The 11,399-nt window shown below is 51.6% G+C and overlaps 1 protein-coding gene across 1 annotated transcript in view; it reads right to left on the reverse strand.

Moving 5' to 3' along the window:
* Positions 1-5,853, reverse strand: part of CACNG8 (calcium channel, voltage-dependent, gamma subunit 8) — a 15,151-nt gene extending 9,298 nt beyond the window's left edge. The window contains exons 1-3 of the mRNA XM_010856001.1: positions 5,844-5,853; positions 1,397-1,480; positions 91-231 (exon numbers count right to left, since the gene is read on the reverse strand). Of these exons, the coding sequence (XP_010854303.1) occupies positions 91-231; positions 1,397-1,480; positions 5,844-5,853 (235 nt within the window). The remainder of the gene's footprint in view (positions 1-90; positions 232-1,396; positions 1,481-5,843) is intronic.
* Positions 5,854-11,399: the final 5,546 nt, after the last annotated feature.

Here is an 11,399-nt window from a genome sequence, read left to right on the forward strand (position 1 = left end):
GCAAGGTGGCTTTGCAGGCGCGCCCGCGCGCACACACACAGACACACGTGCGCGCGCGCAGGTGGGCCGCCCCCTCCCTCTGCCTCTCACCTGCTGCCACGAACAGGATCCCTGCTCCCAGGATGATGTTCCTCTTGGATTTGTAGACTCGGGAGGCCGCCACGCACACGCCCCCGAGCAGCAGCAGGATGGCGCTGAGGATGGGGAAGATGCTGGAGGCCCGGACGACCCCTGGAGAGAGACAGGAGAGGGGCGGGGGGTGGGGAGGGAACCAGGGCGTCAGTCACGGCCGCCTGCGCCCCTGGGGCCCCGCGCCTCCTGTGTGCCTTGTCCCCCTTCTCTCGCGCTGGTTCTCCCATTCCTCCCCTCTGCCCGTGTTCTGGTTCTTTTCTGTCTCACTTTGTCTCGTCTTTAAAATTTCTCTCTTTAGCGATCTGATGGCCCCCCCCCTCTCTTTTTCTTCGTCCTTTTCTTTCTTCCTCTGTGTTTCTCCTGGCATATTTTTTCTGCCCTTTAATTTTTCTAACCACTCTCCCTCTCTTCCACCCCACCCACCCCGCCTCTGAACGCCTCTATTTCCCTTGTGGACCATCTCCCTCTCTTTTTCCTTCTCGCAAGCGCGTTCCCTTCCTCTCTTCTGCGCCTTTTCCCCTTTCTCCAGATCCTTCTTTCCATCACATCTCTAAATCCCGCTCTCCCTCCCACCGCTCGTCCGCCTGGCTTCACCTGTCTCTCCGGGTCTCTCTTCTCTCTTCCCCTGCCCCCTCCATCGCTCCCTCTCCCGTTCTCTTCTTTTTCTCCTGTCTCTTCTCTCCTCCCTTTTCTGCCTTGCTTCATCCGTAGCTCTGGGTTTCCCTTCTCTTCCCCCCTTTCTCCTCCCTCTCTCTCTCTCTCTCTCTGCAGTCCTTTCCACTCTCCCCCAAACCCCAGGCAACCAGATTCTGCGATTTCTGAGTCCGGCTGAGGCCGCAGCCAATCCCAACTCAGGGTTTGCCGCGTTCTCGGGGTAGCTACCAATCGCACCGCGGGCTTCCCCAGCCAACTCCCGGGAGTGGCCAGGCCGCGCCGCAGATTGCCTCTCGGGCCCAGAGTGCGGTTGGCCAATCCGGGCCCGGAGAGGGACAACCAGTCACGGCCCGGAGTACCCAGGCCGGCACGGCAGCCAATCAGCTCCGGGGATCCCCCGTCTGCCCGCCCCGAGGTGAGAGGAGGGGGCGGGAGAGGGCCCACTGAGCCAATCGGAGGCCAGAGGATCTCGGTATCTTGGCTTGGCTTGGCTGACAAGCTCATCTCGGCGCGTCGATCTAAGCGTGGGAGCACAGCCCTCTCTCCCCTCCCACGTGCCCGAGCCCAGCAGCACCCCCCCCACACAACTCCGCCCCAGACCCCCACGTACGGAGCAGATACTCCGCGCTGTCATGGTCGTAGTCCGTGTCCTCCGGGAAATGGTTGATCTTCACGCAGACGCCTCTTTTCAACCCTGGAGGGGAATGGGGGGCGGGGGGTGATGGTGGTGGGCACTTAACAGTTGGGGAACTCTGGGTGAGAAAAGACAACCCCCCCTTTCCTCAAACCCCTTCTCTTTCTGGGCTGATTGGGAGACAGGAAATACTGGCTCCTGAACGTGTCTGCGCACCTGGGACAAACTTTCAAACTCCCTGGCCTCAGTTTCCCAACCAGGTTTTAAAACAAGGACAAAGGAAAACATCCAACACTCACTAAAAGGCCACAGGGACCTTTGCCCTGTAACCTGGACGGGGACAGTCTCTCCGGCCTCTGTTTCCCCCTCTGTAAGAAAGAAGGTGTTGGTTTCAGTGATGTCAAGGACCCTTCAACTCGAAACCCGTTGAAAATACGTGGGAAAACGGAGAGGCAACAGAGGACGAAAAGGACTCCATTTCCCGTGTGTGTGTGTGTGTGTGTGTGTGTGTGTGTGTGTGTGTGTGTTAGACACTTAGTGTGTCCGACTCTTTGTGACCCCATGGACTATAATCTACCAGGCTCCTTGGTCCTTGGGATTCTCCAGGCAAGAATACTGGAGTGGGTTGCCATTTCCTTCTCCAGGGGATCTTCTCAACCCAGGGATCGAACCCAGATTTCCCGCATTGCAGGCAAGACGCTTTACCGTCTGAGCCGCCCATGAGGCCCTATGAAGCCTTGAGTCCCCATGGAGGAGAGAGCAGCCCCAGTGGATCAGTGGGGTGGTCGTCTCTTCAATCCTCTGTTTGGGGAGTAGGGTTCCCCCTCTTTCGGCGCCCAGCACCTGAAGTCCTCAGGGAGGCGATGAAGCGGTTGGAACAAGCCAAGGCAAGCTAGGGGTGAGGTATGCCTCCAGGGGTCCTGCAGTCAGAGCCCCCTCCTTCCTCCCAGAACACGCATCCTTACATAGCTGGAGACTGGTATATAAATCAGTATAAAGACACTTTGTTTCCTCAATTCTCCAGGCACCTTCCCATCTCCAGGCCTCTGCCCAGTGCTTTGGAACACTGCTCACATTCTTCCTGGAGAAGAATTTAACCCTTGCAAGAGAGCAGCGCCCGGGCACCTGCTTGAGGAAGATTTCCTTCACAAAGACCCCTCCCACCCATTCTGGGTGGGGTAGCCGCTTTTTTTTTTTTTTTTTAAGCACGCATTGGGTTGCTTTATGATCTTCTTCTTCAGCACGCTGGGAGTTCCTGAATGGAGGTGGGGAGGGGGGATGGGGTCTGATTCCTTCGTGTGTCTCTAGCATTGCCTGGCACCAAAGGAGGTGTCGAGAAATAAGTGTTGAAAGAATTAGATTATGAACCATAAGGATAGCAGAAGGGGAGGTTTGAGGCAGAAGATGACAGGGAAAGAAATACAGGTAAAGGAAAGGATTGGAAAGAAGGACTATAAGGCAGTGAATAATTCCACTAAGCGCTAACATTTGTTAAGCGCTTCTGAGGTAGATTAACTCATCCAGAGCTCCCAGGAGACCCATGAAATAGATAATGGTATTGGTGTCGTGCAGTGGCCGAACGTTAAGAACTGGAGTCGCGCTGTTTGATAATGAAGCCTGAATCCATCATGTCCTTACACCACATCCTTGTTGGCCTTATTTGGACTAGTTTGCTTCCGTCCCTTTTCCTATAACATGGGGCGTACTAGGATGCACCTCCCCAGTTGTTACGAGGGTTGAATCCAGGTACAGAGATTTAGCACTTTGCTGGGAACACAATTGAGTGTTCCGTTGATACCACGTCATACACCCATTGTCCAGATGAAGAAATAGAGGCATAGAAAGGGTTCTTTGATTCATAGCTGATGGGTGGTGGAAGCAGAATTCAAACACACATCAGTTTGCTCCCACTGGAATCTAAGCCTGTAGGTGTCCCAACATCTAGAAGAATGCCTAGAGCATCAGCAATGCTTGATATTTGCATATAAGAATGGTTGAATGGGCAAGAAGTGCATGAAAAGATGGTCCATATAAACGAATCATTAGGGAAATGCAAGTGAAAACAACAATGAAATACTATCTCATAGATATGAGATACTATCCCATTCAGATGGCTACTGTAAACAAACAAAACAAAACAGAAAATAACCAGTGTTGGTGAGGATGTGGAGAAATTGGAACCTGTCTGCACTGTTGGTGGGAAAGTAAACTGGTTCGGTCTCTATGGACAATAGGATGGAGGGTCCTCAAAAAATTAAAAACAAAATTACTATGAAAGTGAAGGCGCTTGGTCTTTGCAACCCCATGGACTGTAGCCCTCCAGGCCCCTCCATCCATGGGGTTTTCCAAGCAAGAATACTGGAGTGGGTTGCCATTTTCTTCTCGAGGGTATCTACCCGACCCATGGATTGAACTCAGGTCTCCCACATTGCGGGCAGACTCTTTACCCTCTGAGCCACCAGGGAATCCCATAATTCTTCTGTTTTAGGTTTTGGTTTATTTGGCCAGGAGGCATATGGGATCTTAGCTGCAACTCCACCTCTGGGTATATACGAAAAAGAATTGAGAGCAAGGTCTCTAAGAAATATACAAATATATCCATTTTTGTAGCAGCATTATTCACAACAGCCAAAAGCAACCTAAGTGTTCATCAACGCACGAACCGATAAACAAAGTGTGGCATATGGATAGAATGGAATATTGTCCAGCCTTTTAAAAACAACGGAATTCTGACACATGCCACAACCTGGATGAACCTTGAAGACATGCAAAGTGTAATAAGTCAGTCACACAAATACAAACACTATATGATTCTACTCATATGAGGTGTCTAAAGCAGTCAAATTCAGAGACAGAAAGAATGATGGTTGCCAGGGGCTGGGAGTGGGGAAGAATGGGTAGAGTTTCAATTCTGCACAATGAAAAGTATTTTGGAGCTTGGTACACAATGTAAATATACTTAACACTGCTGAACTGTGCTTTTAAAATGGGTTAAGATGATATATTTTACGTTATGTGCATTTTACTACACTTAAAAAAAAAAGCAATTGAATGAGTGAATGAAGATATATCTTGTGGGAGCAAATGCTTACCCAACAGCACATCCACTATGGTCTGGTAGGTGGGTTCAAGTTCTCTCTTTCTTGAATGGGATCATAGTGCTTTTCTCAAAACATGAATGATAATTCAGTGAGATTGAGCATGGAAAGTAGACAGCATGCAGACTCTCTCCACAGACTAGTTATGCTGTAAGTAATAATAACTAGTACTTTGTTGTTTTTATTTAATCACTAAGTCGTGGCTGACTCCTTGTGATCCCATGGACTGTACCCACCAGGCTCCTCTGTCCAAGGGATTTCCCAGGCAAGAATACTGGAGTGGGTTGCCATTCCCTTCTCCAGGGGATCTTCCTGACCCAGGAATGGAACCCGTGTCTCCTGCATTGCAGGTAGATTCTTAACCACTGAATCACCTGGGAGGTCCACTTAACTAGTATAAAACTTACTGAGGGCTAACCACACGCCAGACACCACTCCAAGCATTTGACAGCTGTTAACACTCTCATAAGAGGACTGGATGGCATCACTGATTCAATGGACTTGAACTTGGGCAAACTCTGTGAGATGGTGAGGGACGGGGAGGCCTGGCATGCTGCAGTCCATGGGGTCACAAAGGGTCGTATACAACTTGGTGACTGAACAATACCCTCATCATGGATGACCAACCCTAAGGATATCAGGAAATAATAGCACCCCTGCAAATTTCCCTGGTAGCTCAGACGGTAAAGTGTCTGCCTACAATGCAGGAGACCCGGGTTCGATCCCTGGGTCAGGAAGATATCCTGGAGAAGGGAATGGCAACCCACTCCAGTATTCTTGCCTGAAGAATCCCACGGACGGAGGAGCATGGTAGGCTACAGTTCATGGGGTAGCAAAGAGATGGACACGACTGAGCGACTTCACTTCACTGCATTATAGGTGAGGAAACTGAGGCGTAAGTTGCTCAATCCCATGTGGAAGTTAAATCATGATGAGGAGAGTTTGGACCTCAGAGGTGAGCTGTCTGCTTGTTTGTTTGTTTGGGCTACACTGTGCAGCTTGTGGGATCTTAGGTCCCTGACCGGGGATCGAACCCATGTCCCCCTGCAGTGGAAGCAGGGAGTCCTAACCACTGCACTGCCAGGGAATTCCCAGAAGCCAGCATCTTTAGGGAAGCAGAGCACAGTGGTTATGGTAGCCACAAGCTCGGGCTTTGAAAGTGTATTCTCTGGCTCCGCATACCAGGACAGTCACTTCCCAGTTGTGTGGCTTTGGGGTTTTGAATACCTTTGAGCTTCAGCTTCCTGGCTTGGAAAATGAGGATGGTGATATGACCAGATAAGGTTTGATAAGTGCTCACTCCGCATATGTGTGGGGCTTCCCACCTGGCGCCATGGTTAAAGAACCGCCTGCCAATGCAGGAGACATAAGAGATGCAGGTTCCATCCTTGAGTCGGGAAGATCCCCTGGAGGTGGGCAAGGCAACTCACTGCAGTATCCTGGGCTGGAGAATCCCACGAAAAGAGGAGCCTGGCGGGCTACAGTTGACCAGGTCGCAAAGAGTTGGACACACTGAAGCGACTTAGCACGCACACGCCGTGAAACACAGGAGTTAAAGAGCAGAAAATCTGGGGGTTATGTGGCTTGCCTCAGCATATTATCCAACCGCCTGGTCCGGGAGCTCTGTGTGTGTAGGAATGGTGGTAATGCAAACCAGCACATCCCCGAGGGCCCGCAGAGCACAGACCCGGGCGGGCCTGGGAGTGAAGCCCTGCGCACTGCGGCGAGGACCCCTGCAGACACGTGCACTGCCCCCCGCATGTTGGGTGGCCGTGTAGCTGACTCACTTCCCCTTTCTGGCCATCAGCTTCCTGCTCTGACAAACTCTCATGAAAATAATACCTTCCCTCCTGGAGCAATTGGGAGGATTCAATGAGATAATAAGGCCTGCAAAGTGCTGAGCACAGGGGCCTTCAATAGGCTGCTAGAGTAAATTGGGCTGTAGGTCCAAATTCTGGGCGCTGAGATTCCTGAGAAGGGGGTTAGACCCATCCGGATGCCCCCAGCCCCAGGAGGTTGGTTCTGAAAGGTGGCAGTTGAGATGAAGCGTGAGCCTAAAATATGCATTGGATTTCAGATTCATATGAAGAAAAAAGCATCATATTTCACTAATATTTGTTATATTGCTCACATAGAAAATAATATTTTGGCTATGCTTGGTTAAATAAAATCGATTACTAACCTTTATATTAATATATTGTATAATTGCATTTATTAAATTCGACTCATTGAACCTTCCCTTTGTACTTGTTTTAATGTCACTTAGTGTTGTTGTTTAATCACTCAGTCGTGTCCAACTCTTTGTGACCCCGTGGACTGTAGACCGCCAGGATCCTCTGTCTGTGGGCTTCTCCAGTCAAGAATACTAGAGTGTGTTACCATTTCCTTCTCTAGAGGGTTTTCCCAACCCAGGGATGAACCCACGTCTCCTACATTGGCAGGCAGATTCTTTACCACTGAACCACTAGGGAAGCCCTTTAATGTCACTAGTAGAAAGCTACAGTCCATGGGGTGGCAGAGTCCGAGAGGACTGAGCGAGTCAGCAAAGCACACAGCACAGAAACATTTAAGTTATAGAGGCAGCTGGTGTGATGTTTCTGTTGGGCAGTGCTGGCTGGAGGGATGGGACTTCTGGGTTATCAAGGAGGGGAGATCCAGGGATGGGTCACCCAAATTCCTAATAATAAGAACAGAGTAGAAGCTACACAGTCTAGCCTTTACACTGTGTCTACTGGCCTTCTGAATGTAATAACTCACTGGGCTCCCTCCGTAGCCCTGTAGGTTAGGGGTTATTATAACGCCCATCTCACTGATGGTGAAAAGCAGCAGAGACGTTGAACATATGGCTCAAGATCACGTTTCCGTGCCTGGCAGGCAGGAGGTAACCCAATGAGTTCTGTTCCAGAGTCTGAGTCTCCGTCACCACTTCCTACTGCGTTTCTCAGAGACACTTGGTAGGAGACAGGATGAGACCCAAGGATTCCCTGGGGGACAGCACCTTCTGAGGACTGCAGCCCCAGGGGAACACTTTCTACACTCCCGGATCCTTGAACAGGATGGAGGCTGGTGGATGTGCTGACTTAGGAAACAAAACAGACACGGACTCCAGTGCTGACTCGATGGCCTGTTAGCTGTGTGACCTTGGGAAAGTTGCTTCCCTTCTCTGAGCCCTAAGCTTTCGTTTTCGGAGATGGGGGTAACGGTCGTAAACAGTGCGCAGGGTTACTGTGAGAATCCAGTGGCACACGAATGATGACTAAGTAACAATAAAGCCAACCTGCCTTTAACCCGTCCTTAAGTCATTTCCTTTGTCTCCGGGGACCCCACTTAGCCCGTTATTTCCCCCTAACCTCTGTGGTCTTTCCTTTCTCAGCTCCCTTTGCTGGCTCTTCTCATCTGTCTGATTGTCTTTGAATACTGGACTAGCTCAGTCGTTGGCCCTTCAACTAATCTTTGTGCATGTTTCTGTCTCTGCTCATCCATCCACATGCCATGACCCACCGCTCCCCCAGCCCAGACATCCCCCTGAACCCTGGCCTCATACATCTTATCACTAATGTCTTAGATTGGGGGGTTAGCAAACTACGGCCCAAAGGCCAAACCCAGTGAAGAGTAGGTTTTACTTATTAAAAAAAAAAAAAAAAGATTGAAAAACTGTCAAGGAAGACTCTCGTGGTATGAGAAAATGATATAGAATTCAAATGTCAGTGCCCGTAAAGGAAGTTTAATTGGAACCCAGCCACACTCATCCACTCACGCATTGTCTCTGGTTGTTTTTAGTAGTGGTGACAGAGATCACACGCCCCACAAAGCCTAAAAATTTGACTGTGCGGCGCTTTGTGGGTCCTCTCCTATGCGGACTCCTGTCTTAGACATTATCACCAGCAGGCACCCCCAATTTAACATTTCCAAACCTGAGCTCATGATAGCCCTCCTTACGATAAATTAGGGCTTCCCTGGCGGCTCAGACAGTCAAGAATCTGCCTACCGATGCGGGAGACACGGGTTCGATCCCTGGGTCCTGAAGATCCCCTGGAGAAAGAAGGGAATGACTACCCACTCCAGTATTCTTGCCTGGAGAATCCCATGGACAGAGGAGCCTGGTGGGCTACAGACCATGGGGTTACAAAGAGTCGGGCATGACTGAGCGACTGAACAACTGAGAGAAAGTAAGACAAATACATAAAATACCAACTGTTTCAACGGATAAATACCCCCCGCCTCCACCCCTACCACACTGTCCAGGGCTCAGGCCACAGACTTCAAGCAGTGACTCTCACTAGGGGCTGTTTAATCCTAGTCCAGAGACAGTGATTTTGGTGGCCATGCTGATGGATGCTGCTGGTCTTTGGAGGCAGAGCCGGGGAATATTGCTAAACCTCCTACAACACAGAGGACCTTCCTTCCTCCCGCCACCCACCACCACCCCCACCGGCCACTGCAATGCGGAATTATCCATCCCCCAAAAGGTCAACAGGGCTGAGGTTGGAAAACCCTGCTTTCAAGACATCCAACTCCTTTCTCTCACATCCTGCCACTGCCCCCAGCAGCAGTTCCTGCCTGCCCGCTGTAGCTGCAGAAGGTGTTCTCAATTCAAATCCCAATTCTATGTCTCCCACCCCAGATAAGCCAGCTCCTGTTTTCCCTTTTCCCTCCCGCTTCCCTCTCAGAGACATAGCACAGCGATCCCCTTAACCTTTCAGCCAACTCCTGTCATTCCTCTGCCCAGGAGGCTGCGATGGGAAAAGCAGATCACATCCCAGGACCAGAAAGTTCGTGCACCTTGCTGGCACCTCCTACTGCGTTCCTCCCGCACCGGCTCTGCCCTGGCCAGGTGGTGGGCCTCCCCTGGCACGGGGCACATTCCCATTGATGAGCTGGGTTCTACAGCCTAACGCATTCCCCTCCAGAAGCCACATGGCTCCATCTTTGGGTCCATTCAGCCCACCCTTCGGATGTCACCCGCTAGGTCTCCTTTATCTCCAGTTTTTACAGCTTCACACTCTTGCCCCTAACACTTCCCATCCCCTCCTTTGCTCTTTTTCCTCCTTAGCACTCAGCTCCATCTAACAGCCTAAATGTTGTATTTACTCATCTTTCTTATCATCTCTCTCTCCTTCTAGAATGTAAGACACATAACAACAGGGATCTTTGTTGTTGCTGTTTTTCCTTGCACTGCAGCTGTAGCTCCAATATCAAGACTGGCGCCTGGCACATAGTAGAAACTCAATAAACAGTGGTTTTTGAAGGAGGGGATGAATACATGGAAATATGATTCACAGTACATTGTCCTGGGGGTTCCAAGAGGCAAGTCCCCACACACGGCTCTGTGCCTGATGCTTGGTCAGACCAGGGAATGAAGATGAAGTCAGATGCCCACACGAGGAAGAGAACTAACATCATGGGGAAATTGGACAGGTGTGAGGCAATAGGGAGCAGAGGTGACTGGGGAAAAGGAGACCCACATGCATGATCTGAAGAAGCAGCTGCTACTCGGATCTGGCCGACCAGGACTGCTGGACAACGCCAGCCCCATGTTATCAGATCTTCCACTAGTTCAAAAGAAGCTGGAAATTGGATTCTCAACATGCAATCTCCCTATTTTTAAATGTTGGCAACCGATGCTGATTGTGGTTTGGGTTTTAAACGCTTTGCACGCCAGACAAAGCATATCTGTAAATCCCATCCTTCAGACCCGAGTTCTCTTGGCTCTGCCCCCAGCCACAGCTGGGTGACCTTCAGTGAGTGGCTTAACTTCTCTGAGCCTCGGTTTCCTCATCCCCAACCAGAGGATAGCATCCCGCCCCTGCCAGGGGATTAAATAAGAAAATAACATTTCTGGCCTATTGAGAGCGCCCAGCAAAACAGAGGAGGAAACGATGGGGAAAAGAGAAGGATTAAAAAAAGAGAAGTGACGGATTGTGATTTTTTGGGCCCTGTACGGGGAAATTGGGGATTGGCTGGTTCCTTCTTCGAGTTGCAGACCAGGGCTGGTGAGGCAGGGGAGGTGAGCAGGTAGTCGCCATACCGGGGAAGGGGCACCGACACACAAGAGGACTGGGACTAAGGTGTCCTGCGTCCCAGCGCAGCACCTCCATGCCATATGGAAAGAAATGGCAAAGCTGAGAATGGGACGGAGGGGTTGCTAAGTGGGAGAGGGCTGGCCCAGGGGGAAAGTCGGGGTAGATGGGAGGCAGGGGGAACCGGCTGGGAGGGAGGCTGCAAGAGGGAAAGAGCGGGACCAGAGAAAGAGCGGAGATGGAAACTGGAAGAGGCACTGCCTCCACTGCGAGAGGAAGAGGCCAAAGGGAGGCTGAGTGGGCCTAAGGGGAAGCAGAGCCCCGGAAAGGGCCAGGGAAGACAAGGACCAGGGGCGGAAGCGGGGAGAGGAAGCCAGGACAAGACTCCCGGAAGACAAGCCCCCAGAAGCAAAGAGGAGGGGACCACGAGTTCCGTTCCTACGGGGTGTGATGTTTGAGGGGACAAACAGCCCACGTGGGGCCAGAGGGTCAAAGGGGATGAGGAAGGCGCTGGAAACGGGGTCATCCGAGGTCAGGGCGCTCAGAGCCAGGACGCAGGGAGCGACGATGCCACCGGCAAGGAGGATCAGGGGTGAGAGGGCAGGAGGGCGGGAAAATAGAGGGTGCCAGCGTTGGGGTCCAGGCTGAGGGGGTCCCCTAGTAGAGGGAGGCCGGACCCCCGGAGGGGTGGGAGGGAGAGAGGAGGGGGCGCTTTCCCCGCGAAGGGAGGGAAGAGGAAAAGGCTCAAGGGGCCCTGCTGAGTGATGGAGAGGCGAGCGGGAGGGGGGCGCGGGGAGGTTCAGGCGAGGGTCAAGACCCAGAGAAGGGTGGGAAGCCAAGGGTGAGGGGTGGCGGGGCGGC

Source organism: Bison bison, unplaced genomic scaffold (genome assembly GCF_000754665.1).
Source record: "Bison bison bison isolate TAMUID 2011002044 unplaced genomic scaffold, Bison_UMD1.0 scf7180017854187, whole genome shotgun sequence".
Lineage (NCBI taxonomy): Eukaryota > Metazoa > Chordata > Mammalia > Artiodactyla > Bovidae > Bison > Bison bison.